The sequence below is a fragment of the Sus scrofa genome, chromosome 7 (assembly GCF_000003025.6).
Source record: "Sus scrofa isolate TJ Tabasco breed Duroc chromosome 7, Sscrofa11.1, whole genome shotgun sequence".
NCBI classification, from domain to species: Eukaryota; Metazoa; Chordata; class Mammalia; order Artiodactyla; family Suidae; genus Sus; species Sus scrofa.
The window spans coordinates 2,988,892-3,007,297 of record NC_010449.5 but is presented as its reverse complement, the minus strand read 5'-3'; the positions used below and the strand labels follow the sequence as shown (position 1 = coordinate 3,007,297).

Below are 18,406 nucleotides of genomic sequence, written 5' to 3'. Positions count from 1 at the left end.
CTTTTTTTTATGGCTGCACCTATGGCATATGGAAGTTCCCAGGCTAGGGGTCAAATTAGAGCTGCAGCTGCCGGCCTACCCCACAACCACAGCAACTTGGAATCCTTAACCCACTGAGTGAGGCCAAGGATCGAACCCACATCCTCATGGATACTGGTTGGATTTGTCACTGCTGAGCCACAATGGTAATGCCATAATTTTTTTTCAAAAAAAATTGAAAAAAATTCCAAATATTATGTGCCAAATCTTTGTATTTAGTAAGTTTATTTATTTAGTAAGTTTTTAAGAATAGGATCAGGAATTCCTGTCATGGCTCAGTGGAAACGAATCTGACTAGCATTCATGAGGACGCGGGTTCGATCCCTAGCCTGTCTCCGTGGGTTGAAGGATCAGGTGTTGTTCAATAGTTGTTGAGAAGCAACTGCTATTGAATTGTGTGGTAACCAAGAAGTATTGCTTTAAGTATTTTATATTCTAATACAATATTCATAAGTTACATCTAGATGCCATATTGTGATTTAGGATATTGGTAGTTGTTTGATTGACTTGCTATTCCTTCTTTCTCCTACTTAAAATAATGGAAAATAGGTTTTGCTTAGAGTGCTCTGAGATAATCTGACATTTGAGGCATAGGTCGCTGACATTAATGGCAGAAGATTTTCCAGTCTGTCTTCGTTTTATTATATATATATATATATATATATATATATTTGCTTTTTAGGGCCCCACCCTGGAGGTTCCTAGGCTAGGGGTTGTTGAATCAGAGTTACAGCTGCCGGCCTACGCCACGGCTCGCGGCAACGCAGGACCCTTAACCCACTGAATGAGGCCAGGCATCACACACACATCTTCATGGATACTAGTCGGATTTGTTTCCGCTGAGCCACAACGGGAATTCCGTCTTAGTTTTGGAATTGCAAATACTTACCCCCTAAATCACTTAACTTCTGTCCTTCCAAATCTTTTAGTAAAATTAATGCTCCAGAAAGGTGTATCACAAATACTCTGTTTGCATCCTCTGTGTAGAACTGGGGCTGTGCATCCTCCAGTTTGAAAAGCGTGGAGTAGTACAGTACTTGGAGTTAAGCAGAAAAATTAGATGGAAAAATGAGTTATCACTATAACCTCCAAGAGCAACAAATTATTAAAAGCAGTTCCACATTGCTGTGGCTGTGGTGTAGGCCAGCAGCTACACCTCGGATTTGACCTCTAGCCTGGGAACCTCCATATGCCAGCGGGTGCAGCCCTAAAAACAAAAACAAAGTTGCAAAAGGGGATTCCCGCCTGGAGCAGTGGACTAAGGTCTGAAGTTGTCACTGCAGCGGCTGGGGTCACTGCTGTAGCTCAGGTTCCGTTCACATGCCACATGAGCAGCCAAAAAAAGTTCCAAAAAGATATGTAAAAAAGGATGTTAAAAGTAGTTCTGGGGAGTTCCCATCATGGCGCAGTGGTAACGAATCCGACTAGGAACCATGAGATTTCGGGTTCAATCCCTGACTTTGCTCAGTGGGTTAAGGACCCGGTGTTGCTGTGAGCTGTGGTGTAGGTTGCAGACGCGGCTCGGAACCTGTGTTGCTGTGGCTGTGGTGTAGGCCGACGGCTACAGCTCCGATTGGACCCCTAGCCCGGGAACCTCCTCCATATGCCGCGTGTGCGGCCCAAGAAATAGCAAAAAGACAAAAAAAAAAAAGAAAAATTAACTCGGAAGAAGTCTTAAGGAGTCCTATTGAAGGTACTGAGTACTACCTTTCTACGCAAAAGTTTGTGTAGAACTTGGGAAGGAGCAACCCCAGTCTAGAGAAAGGATTCAGGCAAGAGCATTCATTTCGGGCAGCGCACCTTCCCAGTACCCACCAGCGAGTTTTGCCCTGGGTTCACCGTCAGCCTAGTCCCGCACTCTGCGTCAGCCCCGCCCCTACCCTGGCCGCCTGAACACGTGTGGCCTGCAGGCACTGCGCATGCCCGCGGCGAAGGGGCGGGGCGGGCGAGGAGGGGCGGGGCGGGCGAGGAGGGGCGGGGCTAGCCGAGCCCCGGCAGGGCCCGCGCGGGGAGAGTATGGCCACGCTGTGCAGGCTGCGGGAGGTTCCCCGGCACTTGCTGGTCTGCGAGAAGTCCAACTTCGGCCACGACAAGTCGCGCCACCGGCATATCGTGGAGACGCACTATTACAATTACAGGGTAAGTCTCCGCCCTGAGACCGCGAACCGAGCTCCATAGCGCGGAGGAGAGGGAGGCTTGGGACAGCCGGGCTCTCTTCCTCGGGAGCCCGCCCTCGGCGTGCGGAGGGGCTTGGGCCTCTCCAGGCATGCTGGGAACTGTAGTCTCCTAGCCTGTTCGGGTCTGCGGTTTGCCCCGCTACAGGACTACAACTCCCAGGATGCGCCGGCGCGGGGCGGTGTCCCGCCGTTGGAGGAAGGAGCGGGGCGGCGTGCGGCTGGCCGCTTGTTCCCACCGGGTCGCAGATTGGGCGCGTCCCGGGAGGGGCGGGGCCGGGGGTAGGCGGGCAATGCCCCGCACGTGGTCCGAACCGGACTCGCTCTTCCACAAACCGGTTTCCTTTCCCAGTGCGCCCGCCCGCGGGGGTCTTTCCTGAGCACCGCGCGCCGTCTGGCCGGGAGGCTGCTGGCTGTTCTGATCCGCCCCTCGGCCCTGGTTAGACGTCTGAGACACTGTGCCTTTTGCTTGGTGCCTTCCGCGATGTCCCACGGAAGCGAACCTTCTCGCCATCTCTTTGGCAGAAAGGCGCCGAGGTGGCCCTGCTCGCGAGCACGTAAGAGCGATGTTCGCTGTTGCCTCGTGAAAAGGTCAAGCTCACGGGGCGCCTTTTTCGTGGGTGCGGCGGGCGAGGCACCAGGGAGGTTAATTATTGGTTTATCCAGCATCTGCTGAGAGTAGAAAACTTCTGTAGCTCCCAGGCAAGTGTCTGGTGGGCCAGCTTCACCAACCCATTTAAGTGGAGGGGGCTTCAAAAAACCTTAAAATGAAAATGGCTTAAGCCTTTTATACTTTAAATCGATGAGCCTAATTTCAACTCGGGCCTGACCGGCCCCATCCTCAGACACAAGTGGTGACGCTGGTTCCTCTGGGCCAGACTGGTGTCCCAGCTTTGGGTGCGTGGTTTTTCAGGGTGTGGAGCACTTGGGCAGCATTTGAAATCTTTCAGGTTGAGTATCTCTGCTTTGGATGGAGAGCTCGTCACAGGCAGCCTGGGATGTGTTCCTTACCTCCCCGGTCTCATCTGTAGAGTTTTTCTACCTGAAAAGTGGAAACATCCAGCAGACTTCTGCTTCTTTGAAGCCTCATAATAATTGGCGTCCCTAAATTCCTTATGCCCTAAGGGACAGTTCCTTTGGTTCCAGCCTGGTACCAGGTGTAGGGATATTCCGCTGTCCGCTACGCAGATCTGGGGATGTGCACTTGTACCATATTTTCCTAAAAGTTAATTCATGTAGTGAAAGGAACAGGACCGAAAATACATCGTTCATTTGCAGAACATAAGACAAAAGCCAGAGCTTTCCATTAAAATTGTTTTGCTCATCAATACAGAAATGAAAAAACCTGGGTGTTGATCTATACGAAAGTCAAACTTGTTTAAACTGTGTCGTGGACTAAAATCTACAAAAACACGCACGCACTCTGCTCTACATGTGAAACGAACACAATGCTATAAGTCCACTATACTTCAGCTTTTAAAAATAAGCCTTGTTATATTCTGCCTACCAATAGGTTTCCTTTCTGATTCCTGAATGTGGGATACTCTCAAAAGAACTGAAAGACCTGGTCATGGCGTTTGGACCTTATTACTCTGTGAAGGATTTACCTCTTCATGAATTAATCACCCACGAATTCATTAATACTTTTGTAAAGAAAGGTAAGAAAAGCCGTGTAGTGTCTGTGAATGTGGTGAGATGACATCCAGGGGGAGGGCACCAAAGTACTAGAGTTCTTCTTGTTTTTTTATTTATTTGTTTCTTTAGGGCTTTTTTTTTTTAGGGCCACAACCAGGGCATATGGAGGTTGCCAGGCTAGGGGTTGAATTGGAGCTATAGCTGCCGGCCTACACCACCGCCACAGCAACGCCAGGTCCTTAACCCACTGAGCGGGGCCAGGGATGCAGCCCAAATCCTCATGGATACTAACGGCTGAGTCATGTTCTTAAGTGCTGAGCCCTGACGGGAACTCATTTATTTATTTATTTGGCCATGCCCTCGGCGTGTAGAAGTTCCCAGGCCAGCGATTAAACCCAAGTCACAGCAGCGACCTGAGCCACTGCAGCGACAACACTAGATCCTTAACCTGCTGAACTGCACGGGAGCTGCCGCTTCTCCTGTTTGAGTAGGGCTGGCAGAGACCGTCTGTGTGGTCCCTTCATCTCCCAGTGTGTGCGCTCATTAGATGGTGGTTTCTGCTTTTTTTGTGGCGGGGGCCACACCTGCGGCATATGGAAGTTCCCAGCCTGGGGGTTGAATCGGAGCTACAGCTGCTGGCCTACACCACAGCCACAGCAACGCGGGATCCAAGCTACGTCTGTGACAGACCACAGCTCACGGCAAAATGCCAGATCCTTAACCCACTGAGCGAGGCCAGGCATTGAACCTGTCTCCTCCTGGAGGCGCGTCAGAGTCCTTCCTGCTGAGCCACGACAGGAACTCCTGAGTAGCTTTCTTGACTTGAACGCAAGTTCCTGGCGCAGTTGAGTCTTCACCTGGCCTCTCCCTCTCAGGTGTGCACAGTCACCTACCCGCTCACCTCCTGCCTCTCTGCCAGCATCCCCAAGGGTACGCACTCCATCCTGAGTCCATTTTCTGTGCGATGGTAGAGTCCGCGGGCACCAGCAGGCCCCGGGCGCCGACGTGGACGAGCCATGCTTGGCCTTCGTGTCCTCCAGCTTTGCTTTGTCGGGTCGGAGGGCCCCTGAGGGAGCTGGAGCTGGAGCAGTGACCCGGAAGATGGTGTCATCACGTGAAAATACTCCAGCAGCCTTTGCAGGAGTGGCCTTTTTTTTCTCGCCTTCGTTCTCCTCTGGGCTTTTCGTTTCCAGGTTCGTGCTCTGCCCTAACGTACAACGCGAACATCGACGAGGATAACGCTGCCGCCCTCCTGCCCAACGGTAACGACTTGCGTTTTTCATTCTGTCTGTAATTGTAAAGGAAGTACGCCCTGTAAAAAAGAAAATGCCAGGGCTCCAGGGGAAGAGTGGAAGCCCCCTTCATCCCCTTCCCTCCGAACTCACTCCCCTTCCTGGAAGAACTGTTGTTAGCAGGGTGCTGTTTATTCTTCTAGACGTGTTCTGTGAATTTATAGACACACAGACCCCGGCCTGGCTGCACCTGCGGCATAGGGAAGTTCCCAGTCCAGGGATCGAATCTGAGCTGCAGCTGCAACACCACCAGATCCTTAACCCGTGGCACCACAGCGAGAAGTCCCCCGGGTGGTTCTTTTTTTATAAAATACCTGTCGTACTCCATTTTCTCGTTTTGCCTTTTTCCCAAACTGTATGTCATAGACAGCTCTCGATTGTAGTGCATGAAGTTTTAATTTACCTTTTTTTTTGCTTTGCTTTTTAGGGTTGCACTGATGGCAAATGGAGGTTCCCAGACTAGGGGTCCAATCGGAGCTACAGCTGCCGGCCTACACCACAGCCCCAGCAACATAGGATCCGAGCCACGTTTGCAACCTACACCACAGCTCATGGCAGCACCTTACCGTGAGCTGAGGTTAACATCCGTAACCCACTGAGGAGGCCAGGGATCAAACCCGCAACCTCATGGTTCCTAGTCGGAGTTGTTTCCGCCGAGCCACGTCGGGAACTCCTAATCTACCATTTTTTTTTTTTTTTTTAATCTACCATTTTTAATGTTTTAAAAAAACATTCTATACAAAGAACTGTATTCATTTATACATTTATTTATTCTTTCAGTAGAAATTTAGGTAATTCTAATTTCACTGTAATAAATAATTTCTTTATACATATAATGTTTAAATAATACCTTCATATTGTAAAATATAAATATGTATAAACGGTACCCTCGTATTATAAGAAGATGTATGTATTAATACATAATAATATCCTTGAATCTTAAGTAAGAGTCCTTGTGTGCCCTGGTATTTAACTGCACAATTTGCCTTGGTTTCTCTTAGAGAACACATATTATTTTCAACATCTCATATGGGAATTATTATTTGATTATAGGGAAATTAATTTTATCACTGGATAAAGACACTTATGAAGAAACTGGACTTCAGGGTCGTCCGTCTCGGTATTCTGGCAGGAAAATCATGAAATTTAGTGAGTATTACACTCGCCCCGTCGGTTTCTAGCTAGGTAGTTGTCTTCCTGAGGCAATTTAAATCTAAATGTTTGAATTGCCTCTATTCTCTTGGTCAGAAAAAGTGTGGCTCTTTCTTGCCTTTAGAGCTCCTGCCTCCGGGGGCTCTCGGTTGGGCGTCAGAGAGGACGAGATGCTGCGAGCGTCTGTTTGCCTTCAGCTTCGGCTGCACCTTGGCAAGATCCTAGCCCTGCACGTGGTCCATTAGGTGTATAGGTTTTGGGTCAGAAATTCAAAGGATGCACCCACCTCGTTCTTCATAAAGAACTTCCTTTAATTTCCCCAAATTTGATGAATGCTAGTAGAAATTCACCCACGAGTGAAGAGACATAGAGCTGCTGAGGGTCTGGCTTGAACACCCCTAGTGAGGGCTGCCACCGCCACAGGCAGGTCAGAGGGGCATCTGCCCTTGGTCTTAGACTAGGAAGAGAGTGAACTGAACACGTCTGCGGTAGAAACGGACCCACAGGTTTCAAAAGCAAACTTAGGGCTACCAGAGGGGAAACGTCGTTTGGGGGAGGGCTAATTAGGAGTTTGGGGTTAACGTGTGCACACTATTCTGTGTGAAATAGGTAACTAACAAGGATTGAATAGCACAGGGAGCTCTTCTCAATATTCTGTAATAACCTATATTCTGAAAAAGAATAGATGTATGTGTGTGGATAACTGAATCACTTAGCTGTACACCTGAAGCTGACATAACATTGTCTGTCAGCTACACGCCAATCAAATTTATTTATTTATTTATTTATTTGCTTTTTAGGGCCACACCCGAGGCATATGGAAGGTCCCAGGCTAGGGGTCAAATTGGAGCTGCAGCTGCCAGCCTACACCACAGCCCCAGCAACGCCGGATCCTTAGCCCACAGAGCAAGGCCAGGGATCAAACCCACAGCCTCAGGGATGCTCTTCAGGTTTGTAACCGCTGAGCCCCAATAGGAACTCCCTCCAATAAAATCTAAAAATGAAGTAAAATGTTTGTTGTGCTTAGCTCTTAATGCCAGAAATGCCCTTAAAGGCAGAATTTTGATGTAGTAAACCAAAGGGCAGGCAAGAAGGACAAAGGAACTTTTTATCCATAAAATTTTCAAAGCAGGAGTTCCCGTCGTGGCGCAGTGGTTAACGAATCTGACTAGGAACCATGAGGTTGCGGGTTCAGTCCCTGCCCTTGCTCAGTGGGTTAAGGATCCGGCGTTGCCGTGAGCTGTGGTGTAGGTCACAGACACAGCTCAGATCTGGCATTGCTGTGGCTCTGGCGTAGGCTGGCAGCTACAGCTCCGATTAGACCCCTAGCCTGGGAACCTCCATATGCCGCGGGAGCGGCCCAAGAAATGGCAAAAAGACAAAAAAAAAGAAAAAAAAAATTTTTTTTCAAAGCACCCGATGACTTCAGTCGGCATGCTTTGCACAGTGTGGGCTGTGTGTGTGAATGCATTGTCTGTTCCTCTTTCTGTTTTTCAAAGTCGTTTCCATTGATTTGATGGATTTATCCTTTCACCCGGCCTCTAAGAAGTATGAAAGAGTATCCTGGGCCTTCAAAGAAAAGAAGCCGTTGAGGTTTGATTTCCTTTTGGCGTGGCATCAAACAGGTATGAAAAATAAATTGTGAGACGATCCAGCGATTTTTAAATCTAATTGCTCATTAAAGGGGGAGTCGGGGAGGCTGGGACGCTGATTCACCCCGACGGTCAGGGATGTCATGTGTCCAGATGTGCAGCGGTGGTTACACGGGGATGTTGTATATCCAGATGGATACACACCACCTGCTCTTTGAAGGTTCACTTTCTACTCCTTGACTTTACAAGGAGAGCGGAACTAGGTAGGGTCGAGCGTGGGTTTTGTAGCAAAGCCGTCTGAGGGGCAGTGGCCTTCCAGCAGCAAGAGTGGCCCCACCAGAACCACACAGCATCTCAGCCTCCAGCCACCAGGGCTTTGAACTGTGTCTGAGCGTCTGTGCCTCATCTCGATTTATTTTGTGCATCTGTTAGCAAGATGTGTCCTAAGGTAATTGGCCTTTTTTGCTTTACGCTGTTTCGACTTAACGAAAGGTGCCGTTCCCGAGAGCTGCGTCCAGGGCCATCTAGGCGTGCATCCGTCTGCCTCCATCTCCTCGGCTTCTGTGTCGACCCAGAGCTCGGAGGCTCAGAGCAGCTCGCCATTTTCCGTTTCTCTCCTTTCTTCCTCCAGTTTCCCTCCAACAGCCTCGGCTGGAGAGTTTTAAAATAACACCAATTTGGAGTTCCATCGTGGCTCAGTGGAAACGAATCTGACTAGCATCCATGAGGACGCAGGTTCAATCCCTGGCCTTACTCAGTGGGGTTGCCGTGAGCTATGGTGTAGGCTGGCAGCTGTAGCTCCGATTTGACCCCTAGCCTGGGAACCTCCATATGCTGCAGGTGTGGCCCTAAAAAGACAAAAAAAAATAAATAAAGTAAGATAAAATAACACCAATTACAGTGATATACGCAAACTGCTAATTCCTTTTTGCAGGGTAGTAATCAGGCGCAGCATTCAATGTCAGATTAAATTTGTTGTCACTTTTAACTGATTGGAACAATACATGTAGTTCAGAGTTTGATGTTCACGAGATAATTTAATCCGCCCGCATCTTTAGGGCGTTCCCACTGTGGTTCAGCAGTAACGAAGCCGACTAGTATCCATGAGTCAACTAGTATCCATGAGGCAGTGGGGTCAATCCCTGGCCTTGCTCAGGGGGTCAAGGTCCAGTGTTGCCATGAGCTGGGGTGTAGGTCGCAGACACAGCTCGGATCCACATTGCTGTGGCTGTGGTGTAGGCCGGCAGCTGTGGCTCCGACTTGACCCCTAGCCCGGGAACCTCCATATGCCGAGGCAGCAGCCCGAAAAAGCAAAAAAAAAAGTATATATTTGTTCCAAACCAAGATTACAATGAACCAGATCTTGGCGGTGCGCTGGGGGAAGACGGGAGCCCATCGCTCCATCCTGGAGAGAGGCCCTCTGACGGCACCTCCAGGGAATCTGTACTCAGTGGGAGCCGCAGGGCCTCCAAACTGTGGTGCTGCTCCTGGTGTGGTGCAGACAGAGGGCAGAGGGCTGACCTCTCGGTGGCCGGAAGCCTTCATGAGGGACGGCCTCCTTTACACCGGGTTCTGGAGAGCTCTGCGTTCCTCAGGCTCCTGTGTATTTTAAGGGCTTGTCAGGACCTGTGGAAGAGCTGAGATTTCACCCTCTTTGCAGGCTCTGAAGTTAGGCCGTATGATCTCGTGGGTGCTGAGCCCTAGGACAGAGCAGTGGTGGCCAGAGCTTCTGCGTCTGCCCCAACCCCCAGGTCCTGCTTCCTGCAGGGACTGCGTGGTGGGCAGGTGATGCCGGCTCAGGCGGTAGGATGCGTTATAAGAGGGGAACCTGGAGGCTCAGGAGGTCAGGTCTCTGATCCAGGACAGTGAGCCTGCTGACCTCTGCCCTGTGGGGAGGGAGAGCGGGTTTCTAACACGCTGCACAGTAAGGAAGCCTGCTCTCTGCTCCGGGGCGCTGCTCCTTCCTCTTCCAGTCCTTCAGGACACACTTTATCCTATTTGTTTATTTATGAGTTTTGGCCGTGCCCACAACATGCAGACGTTCCTGTGCTAGGGATCCAGTCCACACCACGGCAGTGCCAATGGTGGATCCTTAACCTTGAGGCCACCGGGGAGCTCTCCTCCTGGGTTTTCTTTTTCTCCCTTTTTCTTTTTTTGTCTTTTTAGGGCCACACCTGTGGCATATTTAAGTTCCCAGGCTAGGGGCCATATAGGAGCTGCAGTTGCCGGCCTACACCACAGCCACAGCACACCAGATCCGAGCCGAATCTGCCACCTACACCACAGCTCACGGCAGTGCCGGATCCTTCATCTGCTGAGCGAGGCCAGGGATCGAACCCGTGTCCTCATGGATCCTAGTCCAGTTGTTACTGCTGAGCCACGGTGGAAACTCCCTCCTCCTGGGTTTTATTTTTTATTTTATTTTATTTTTTTTTTATTTTTTTTGCTATTTCTTGGGCCGCTCCCGTGGCATATGGAGGTTCCCAGGCTAGGGGTCTAATCAGAGCTGTAGCCACCGGCCTACGCCAGAGCCACAGCAACGCAGGATCCGAGCCGCGTCTGCGACCTACACCACAGCTCACGGCAACGCCGGATCGTTAACCCACTGAGCAAGGGCAGGGATCGAACCCGCAACCTCATGGTTCCTAGTCGGATTCGTTAACCACTGTGCCACGACGGGAACTCCCTCCTCCTGGGTTTTAAAGACGAGTTGGACTGAGACTCTGTTACTGGGTTCCTCTCTCTTTCCTTTTGCATAGAGTGTGAAAATGTGCTCCTTTCTCTATGGAGTTCACTAATTTTATTGAAACCTAAGTCATGCTTTGGGTTTTTTTTTACTAAGTGAAAAGTTTCTTAGTAAACAAGCATGTGTGATGAGACTGGTATGCGTTGACTCTGAAAGGGTTATGATTTTCCAGGAAAAGTGTGACAGAAGGTGGGTGTTTACCGAGCTTTGACACAAGGAGCTGAAAGGAACCGAAATGGTTCTAATTTGAACAAGGCTTCGCACCACCTGCTTCGGTCGTACTGCATCCTACCTGCTTCCGGAAGCCCCCCGGTGGGAGGGGTGGACTCAGGGATTCTCCAAGCTCGTTTACACGATTCAAGTGGCCTTATTTGGTGTGTTTGAAGGTGCAGAAGAATCAACGCTGATGTCGTACTTTTCCAGTTACCGAATTCAGGAGCATCGGCCAAAAATAGCAGTGAGCTCGGTGGCAGATCTGCAGTGCCCGGTGCTGCGGAGCAGCGAGCTGGGGGGCCAGCCGGACACGGCCTGCAGCGCCCTGGAGCTCTTTGACTGGCTGGGCGCCGTCTTCAGCCACGCGGAGCTGTGGGTACCAGGGCCCCTGGGTCTTGGAGGGCTTGGGCTGGCTTCTTGTTTGTAATAGGGGTGTAGTGCTTTCAGGTGTGTGGTGGTGGATCTCAGCATCTTTTCTTTGGTTCTTTCTTTGGTTACAGAAATAACGAGCCTGACAGTTTCCTATCAAGCTATTGCTGTCCTCAGCCAAGCACAGTGGTGGCCAGAGCTTCCTTGTGCACCGTCACCGGGTTCATCCTTCCAGAGAAGATATGCCTCCTGTTGGAACAGCTGTGGTGAGAAGGCCCTTTGCCTTTCAGGTCCTGCGCCTACCCGTTGTTTCCGGGATGCTCTCACACACGCGTCCCCTCTGCTCTTGCCTGGGCTCAGGCGCAGTAATATTATCCTTTTTTTTTTTTCTTTCTTTCTTTTTTGTCTGCGCTGCGGCCTATGGAAGTTCCCGGGCCAGGGATCAGAGCTGAGCCACAGGTGTGACCTACCCTGAAGCTGCAGCAGCTCCAGATCCTTTAACCCACACTGCTGGGCCAGGGGTCCGGCCTGCGTCCTGGTGCTGCGGAGATGCCACGACCCTGTTGCTCCGCGGTGGGAACGCCAGTCTGATCACCTTAAACGAGGTGGAACCCTTGGTGAAATTGCTGGCTGTCCCTCCTTGTGCAGAGACGAAGAGTAGGTGGGGGAGGGATAAGTTGGGGGGCTGGGACTAAGAGAAACACGCTACCATATGTAAAATAGAGAGACAGGAGTTCCCTGGCAGCTCAGTGGGTTAAGGATGTGGTGTCGCTGCTGTGGCTCGAGTTTGATCCCTGGCCCCTGGAACTTCTGTATGCCGTGCATGTGGCCCAGTAAACAAATAGAGAAACAACAAGGACCTACCTTATAGCATAGGAACTGTATGCAATAACCTGTAATAAGCTAGACTGCAGAGGAATCTGAATAAGGATACGTATATATTAAAGAATCCTGGAGTTCCTGTCATGGCTCAGTGGTTAACGAATCCAACTAGGAACCATGAGGTTGCGGGTTCGATCCTTGGCCTTGCTCAGTGGGTTAAGGATTTGGCGTTGCCGTGAGCTGTGGTGTAGGTCGCAGGTGCGGCTCAGATCCTGTGTTGCTGTGGCTCTGGCAGAGGCCGGTGGCTGCAGCTCCATTAGACCCCTAGGCTGGGAACCTCCATGTGCCGTGGGAGCAGCTCAAGAAATGGCAAAAAGCCAAAAAATAACAACCTTTGTTGTAAACCTGACAATAACCCATTATAAATCAGCTATACTTAGAAAAGAGCAGAACTTCCCTGTGCTGGTTGAGCACAAAGTGCTCATTTTTCCTGCTCTGCACGCCCACCCCCCACCCCCCGTGTGAGTGTAGTTGACTTATAACATCATGGAAGAAGACAGCGGTGGGGATTCTGGTTGTGGTGCCGCGGAAATGCATCCACCTAGTAGCCTTGAGGACACAGGTTCGATCCTGGCCTCGCTCAGTCAGATGGGGATCCAGCATTGCTGTGAGCTGCGTTGTAGGCCGGCAGCTACAGCTTTGATTCAACCCCTGGGAACGTCCATATGCTGCAGGTGTGGCCCCAAAAAGAAAAAAAAAAAATAGTGGCTCCAAAAAGAAAAAAAAGTCCCTTCTCTACAGAACACACTGTGGTCTCTTTAAGTCCTGGAGAGCCGCGAAATGTTGCATTTGGCAACAGGGGCGCGAAGGGAGCTGCCCCCCGTGTCCCCATCACACCCAAGGTCCGCTCCAGCTCTAACACCGTGAATCGCAGGGCGTCAGGGACACACCAAGGTTTTTATAGTGTTGGGTTGTCCGTTCTGGGCGGCGCTACACAAAGGAAACGTCCGCAAACTCGAGTCCCGAGTCGAAGACTCTCAGGCAAGCTTGGCGCCCCTCGGTCTTCACGCGAAAAATGCCTGAGACTTAAGGGTTGGGGGTTTTCCTTCGCAAACGCAGCCTCCTTTTTCACAATCATTGGCTTCATAATTTGATTTTCCTCAATGAGAAGGTTGAAGTTTTTAAAATGTGATGTGTTTTCAGTAAGAAATTCAGTAATTATTCTGCAGTGTCTTGGTTTATGGGGACTCCGAAAGCAGCGCTGCTGAAGGGAGGGAGGCGATTCTTACCCCATCTGCGGGATTTTTTATTCTTCGAATCTCGTGCGATCGTCCACAGGGAGGGTGGGACAGCTGACCTCTGTTCGGTGTGCTGCGTGTGGGGGATGAACCCTTGTTGAATTCATAGTGTAGCACCAGGAATCTAATTTGCATCGCCTCATTTTTATAAACAAAAGCTAAGGTCAGAGTTCCCACTGTGGAGCAGTGGGTTGAGGGCTTGGCACTGCTGTGGCTCGGATTCTGTCCCAGGCCCCCAAGTCACCTCTACATGCCCTGGGTGCAGCAAAAACAAACAAACAAAAAAACCCTGAAGTCTGAGCTTCCTGGGAACATCAAAAAATACCACTTGTACTGAATAAGTAAGAAATAAGGGGAGTTCCCATTGTGGCTCAGCGGAAATGAGCCCCGACTAGCATCCATGAGGACTCAGGCTCGATCCCTGGCCTTGCTCAGTGGGTTAAGGATCCACCGTTGCCCTGAGCTGTGGTGTAGGTCGAAGACGTGGCTCAGATCCCGCGTTGCTGTGGCTGTGATGCAGTTTAGCTCCGATTGGACCCCTAGCCCGGGAACTTCTATGTGCCAAGGGTGCAACCCTGGAAAGCAAAAAATAAATACGTAAATATATAAATTCTCCCTGTTTGTTAAGAATTATCTGTCTTTTTCAGTCGCTACTTTGATGAACCAAAGTTGGCTCCGTGGGTGACACTGGCGGTTCAAGGCTTTGCCGACAGCCCTGTTTCCTGGAGAGAAAACGAGCACGGGTTTCGCAGAGGAGGAGAGCACTTGTACAACTTCGTGATTTTTAACAATCGGGACTATTGGCTTCACATGGCTGTGGGAGCAGATGATGACTGTCCCCCGTAGAAAGCGCAGAATTTAAGGTCCTGTTTGTTCATGTGCGTTGTCATGCTGCTTGATGGTAAAAGGACCGTGTGTTCACTCAGACTTGATGGTGGTGACATTTCTCAGACGAGCCTCTCTTAGCACCTGCTCCAGACTCGGGCCCATCCTGCGGCTGCAGCCGGGCCTGCCGTCCAGTGGGAGTTCGTGGCTGATTTGTCCCTTTGGTAGGAGCCCACGTAGGGTTACTGCCTGGTGCCAGGATGACCAGGGGTCAGGTTTCACGGGACCATTGGGTAAGCGGGACTCGGGCTCCTGCTTGTAACCTCTTTGCATAATAATACAAAGAAATTCTTCCGTCCTGCTTGCCAGAGCCTGTTCCTGCTGTAAGTGCTGTTCCTCTTTGACCCTGTTTAATTCTCACATCAGAGGGAACAAGCGCAGAGGGTGTAAGCTTCCCGAGGCCACCCTTGCTCGTGGGTCTGAGATCAGTCCCAGGCCAGCTGGTTCCTGAGTGTGCGTTCTCGCTCTCCTTATTCTGGGTCAGGAGAGAGATTTGGAATCTGCGTATATTAAGGAACAAGTTGAAAGAATTTCTTCCCCAGCAGCATGGCTCACTTCCAGCACGGCTGGAATTTTTTTTCCCAGCTAAAAGCGATGAAAACTTCTGGAATACCTTGTATCAAGAATCATTTTTCAAAATGTATCAATGAGCTGCAGAATAATTAAGAATTCTCAAAGGCTGTATAATTTTTATTTGGCCATATGGAGTTAAATTAGAAATCAATAGCAAAAAGATCCTTGAAGCCCTCCCCCCAAAGCCCCCATTATATGGGGACAAAATAAAATAACTCATAAGTCCATAAATCCAAAGAGAAATTTTTGAAGTAATTTGAAATGAATTCTTTTTAAAAAACTGGAATTTGTGGGTTGCTCCTAAAGCAGTACTAAGAGGAAAACTTGTAGCTTTAACTACTTGTATGAAAGGAAGAATGCACGGGCAACTCTGTCCGGTCACTTATGATGGAGCCTGATGATATGCAAAAATAGAATGTGTACATGTCTGTGTAACTAGGTCACCATGCTGTACAGTAGGAAAAAATTGTATTGGGGAAATAACTTTAAAAAAAAAAGTTAAAAAAAGAACAGCCTCAAATCAGTGACTTCCGTTTCCACACTAAGAGACAGAAAAAGGAGAGCAAATTAAATGCAAAGTAAGCAGAAGAAAGGGAATAATAAAGATTAAAATGCCAGTCAATGAAATAAAAGACAAAAAACAATAGAGAAAAATTAAAAGCGTGTTTTTTGGGAAAAATCAATAAAATTGGCACCTCTCCGGCCAGATTGGTGAGAGAGAAAAGAGAAGACCAGTTACCAGTGTAAGGAATGGGGGGGCCACGTCACTGAAGATCCTACAAATGCTGAAATAACAGGCAATATTAGGATCACCTTATGCTGACGACGTCAAGAACGTAGGTGACCTTGACAGATTCCTTGAAAGCACAATTACCAGAACTTGCTTAAGAAGTAGGCAGGAGTTTCTTTCCTGGCTCAGCAGGTTAAGAACTCGACACAGTGTCCATGAGGATGTGGGTTTGACCCCTGGCCTCACTCAGTGGGTTAAGGATCCGGCATTGCCACAAGCTGCAGTGTAGGTTGCAGATGCAGTCTGGATCCAGCGTGGCTGTGGCTGTAGTGTAGGCTGGCGCAGCTGCAGCTCTGATTCAACCCCTAGCCCGGGAACTTCCCTGTGCTGGAGGTGTGGCCAGAAAAAGAAGTAAAAAAGAAAAGAAATAGGTAAAACCATCCTATAATCCTGAAGACTTCAGTTGTGAGTTTTACTGAACACTTGAAGAAATAAAACCAATTCTACGCAAGTTATTTCGCTCATTCTAAGGGGTTAGCATATGAGAAGGAAAGAAGACCTTACAAATATTCCTCGTGAACCTAGATGTGAAAATTCTAAGCAAATGTTTAGTAAATGGAAACCGATGCTCTAAATAAAAAGGTGATATATCATGGTCATGGGATTTATCCTGGGAAAGCAGGGTTGATTTCATATTCACGTAATCGTTTCAATCAATACTAGGAAGGTATTTGACAAAATCCGCCATCACAGGTGTGGCCCTAAACAGACAAAAAATAAAAAACCCAACACTTAGAACAGCATAAAAGTATGAAGTAGGAGTAAATGACAAAAAGGGTGAGAGACTAGTACACTGAAAGCTGCTATGATGAGTTGAAGACCTAAATGAAGGGAGCTCTGTGCCTTGTCCCGGAAGGCGTCTTTCCACAGCCCAGATCCACGGCGGTTTCCGCGCAGTCCCAGCAGGCTCTTCTCTGTGTGTGTGCGTAAGGCGACAAGCCGATTCTAAACTCTTTAGAACTGCACCGGCCCTAGAGCGGCCTCCGGGGCGGTGGTGGAACTGACAGTAGAGCCGCCACAGCCTCCAGCTGCTCCAGTCCTCCTCTGTCAACGGGATGTGACCTCGGCCCCAGCAGGAAGCCAGGAGATGCCTTCCAGTCCTTCTCTGTTACGACCCGTAAGGGTGCTGCCGACTGAGAGGAAGTCCAGTAACAGGAAGCTTAGTTTGGGAGGTCCCGGTTGATGCTGGAAATAAGATTTATTGCTGTTAATTCTTTGGAATAATCCAGGGTTGACTAGCTTCTTTCGAACGCTATCTGCTGGCTAATACCGCGTTCAGCTCTTTCCCATGTAAAATAAAAATCTGGTATAAAAGAGGGGTTTTTAAAGACTGAGTTGAATTCCTATGAATGGGAAAATAGACTGGTAGACCATTAAGGAACACGTGTCAAGAGGTTGCTGGGAAAAAAAAGATCCACAAATCACCAAGTTTGAAGCAGGGGAAACAGTAAGAGCAACCACAACAACCCGCCAGAAGCTTCCCTTTCAAGGAGCCAAGATCATGCTCAGGTTCCCGTAGTGTACTTTGCTGGGACTCGGGGACCAGAAGGACTAAGAGAAGCATATGCTGCAGAGTCTAGATGAGGGGAAGGTTTATCCTCACCCTCTGGGTGCAAGTGTACTGCTCTATTCATCTTATTTAGCAGGAAGCCGAGTGTGACACACCCACTTCTGAAGAAGTGACCGGAGACCAAAGAGGGTTATTTTCCTCTCTTATAATTGTAGAAACATTTGTCTGGTTTTCCTGTTGTCCAAGGTTGGCGTTTTCTTCCTCCTCCTGGCCTGTCACCTCTAAACCTGTGTGCGGTTTTTACCACCAAGCTCCCTGGGTTCTCCAGAGAGGCAGAAGCAGTAGGCTAGATAGATACATAGACACACAGGGAGATACATAGATACAGTATTTATGTATGTAGTCTTCTATAATATATACACACACATATATAGTATCATGTAACTTATGTATATACCCATATACCTATGTATACTATTCATTATACAATACATAAATGTATATTATATATAATGAATATATTTATATATGTTATAAATACAGATCTTCCCTGACTTATGGGGGGGTTACATCCTGATAAGCCCATTCTAATTGGAAAATATTTTAAATCAAAAATTCATTTAGGAGTTCCCGTCATGGCACAGTGGTTAATGAATCCGACTAGGCACCATGAGGTTGGGGGTTCGATCCCTGCCCTTGCTCAGTGGGTTAACGATCTGACGTTGCTGTGAGCTGTGGTGTAGGTTGCAGATGTGGCTCGGATCCCACGTTGCTGTGGCTCTGGCGTAGGCCGGTGGCTACAGCTCCGATTCGACCCCTAGCCTGGGTACCTCCATATGCCGTGGGAGCAGCCCAAGAAATAGCAAAAAGACAAAAAACAAAACAAAACAAAAACACTTACTACACCTAGGCTACCAAACATCAGAGCCCAGCCCAGCCTGCCTTAGACGTGCTCACCACGCTTAGGCTGACTAGCCTGCGGTCAGACGAGATGCTCTAACACAAAGCCTGTTTTAGAATGTAGCATTGAGCATCTCATGTAATTTATTGGACGCTGCCCTGAAAGTGAAAAACAGAGTCTGGGTACCGGCTGATTGTTATTGTGTCCGTTGTTTACCCTCCAGGGCAGGGGTTGGAGAGGGGGGCTGACCGGGAGCTGCCCAGCATCAGGAGAGAGGATCCCACTGCCTGTCACTGGCCCTGGGAAAGATCAAAGGTCACTATTCCAAGCATGGTTTCTGCTGAGTGTGTATCACTTTTGCACCATTGTAAAGTGGAAAAATCCTAAGTCAAACCATCGGTATTTACCATCTGTT

General features: G+C 49.0%; 1 protein-coding gene across 6 annotated transcripts in view; it reads left to right on the top strand.

Annotated features, from left to right (window-relative positions):
- The window catches only part of RPP40 (ribonuclease P/MRP subunit p40), a 52,019-nt gene extending 35,126 nt beyond the window's left edge, over positions 1-16,893 (top strand). For 2 of the 6 annotated variants that reach the window (XM_021100135.1, XM_021100133.1), the window contains exons 4-11: positions 2,566-2,770; positions 3,727-3,871; positions 5,042-5,110; positions 6,194-6,289; positions 7,792-7,917; positions 11,017-11,215; positions 11,344-11,478; positions 13,980-15,027. In XM_021100135.1, the coding sequence (XP_020955794.1) occupies positions 3,784-3,871; positions 5,042-5,110; positions 6,194-6,289; positions 7,792-7,917; positions 11,017-11,215; positions 11,344-11,478; positions 13,980-14,178 (912 nt within the window). In that variant the 5' untranslated portion in view covers positions 2,566-2,770; positions 3,727-3,783 and the 3' untranslated portion in view covers positions 14,179-15,027. Of the gene's footprint in view, positions 1-1,998; positions 2,179-2,565; positions 2,805-3,726; positions 3,872-5,041; positions 5,111-6,193; positions 6,290-7,791; positions 7,918-11,016; positions 11,216-11,343; positions 11,479-13,979 lie in introns of those variants that run through there. The other 4 variants (XM_005653448.3, XM_021100134.1, XM_003128155.4 and 1 more) reach the window with 4 other exon arrangements.